Source organism: Limulus polyphemus, unplaced genomic scaffold (genome assembly GCF_000517525.1).
Source record: "Limulus polyphemus unplaced genomic scaffold, Limulus_polyphemus-2.1.2 Scaffold2081, whole genome shotgun sequence".
NCBI lineage: Eukaryota > Metazoa > Arthropoda > Merostomata > Xiphosura > Limulidae > Limulus > Limulus polyphemus.
Genome location: NW_013667691.1, coordinates 34,083 through 35,540, shown reverse-complemented (window position 1 = coordinate 35,540; position 1,458 = coordinate 34,083). Strand labels below are relative to the sequence as shown.

General features: G+C 34.5%; 1 protein-coding gene across 1 annotated transcript in view; it reads left to right on the top strand.

Moving 5' to 3' along the window:
• Positions 1-801: 801 nt before the first annotated feature.
• LOC106465864 (ornithine decarboxylase-like) overlaps positions 802-1,458 on the top strand; it is a 5,443-nt gene continuing 4,786 nt past the window's right edge. Inside the window, exon 1 of the mRNA XM_013926107.2 lies at positions 802-964. Within this exon, the coding sequence (XP_013781561.1) occupies positions 863-964 (102 nt within the window). The 5' untranslated portion in view covers positions 802-862. The remainder of the gene's footprint in view (positions 965-1,458) is intronic.

Sequence of the window (1,458 nt, the reverse complement as noted above, 5' to 3'; positions counted from 1 at the left end):
TTTCACTTGAACAAAATTAGAGACGGTTAAAGCTGAATCCTAGGGGTCTTTAACCTGGCCTCACAACCCAAGTATGCATTCGATGGAAGTTCAAGTTGAAACTTCCGGTTCCAATTCCTCACTGTTGAAATACTTCCTGAAAAAAAAAAGTTGTATTTGCAAATACGGTCTAGACGAGAAGAAAATGTAAATTATTTGATAATTGGTTGATTTGTAATTATTTGTTGATATTACTATCGGACAGCAAATATGCCAGTCGAAAAATATTTGATTTTAAATCAAGTTCTCGATTTTTGTATTGGACAGGGAGTATGACAGTTAACAGCTGGTTGATTGTGATATATATGTCTTGAATTGGTTGATTTGTAATTATTTGTTGATATTACTATCGGACAGCAAATATGCCAGTCGAAAAATATTTGATTTTAAATTAAGTTCTCGATTTTTGTATTGGACAGGGAGTATGACAGTTAACAGCTGGTTGATTGTGATATATACGTCTTGAATGGCTGTGAGTAGTACTCGACTCCTCAGCTACATGCTGACAGACATATGGTAATCTCCTCTATATATTTACCACAAGTAGGCTTTCCGGAGTGAAAAAACGAAAAGGTGACAGTTTTTTTTGTGTGTGTGTAGAACGGAAGTGGCTCTCTACCAGCCGGCTTTATCGTAGTTTTACGAAGTATACAGAAGGAAATAAAACAAGATCGCTAAAGTTATGTACATGTACACTAAAACCGGGCACCGGTGCTTATCTGACCAAGAGTTAGGTTTTTCTAGCTAACTTTGTCTCCGAGATAGCAAAGCTCTCCGCTGTTCAACCATCATAAGACTTGTCAGTCTGACGACCTGTAGTTAAATGAACATCAATATGGAGACTTCAGTCTCAAACTTTTCATCTGAAGAAATCTACTTGGACGTGACCATGAACGAACTGGCCTGTAAAGTTACTGAAGATAAAGTAAGTAACCCTAAATTTCACTAAACTATTTATATTTTATACAGTAGGTTTAAACAATTTATACATAAGCAATCTAGTTTATTCAAGAAGATAGTTAACCACGGACACGAAGTCTTAGAAGGTAACATTTACTAAGACCCATGATACGATCTTAATCTTATACTGCTTGGCTAATATTATAAGGATAAGAATATTCATGTTGATCAATCTTCAGGGTGGTCACACCTATATTGTCCAGAATCATGATGGAATCTTAATCTTAGCTAGTAATATAACGATAAGAATAATTGTATTGGTTAGTTTATTGTGTGGTCACACCTATATTGTCCAGAATCATGATGGAATCTTAATCTTAGCTAGTAATATAACGATAAGAATAATTGTATTGGTTAGTTTATTGTGTGGTCACACCTGTATTGTCCAGAATCATGATGGAATCTTAATCTTAGCTAGTAATATAACGATAAGAATAATTGTATTGGTTAGTTTATTGT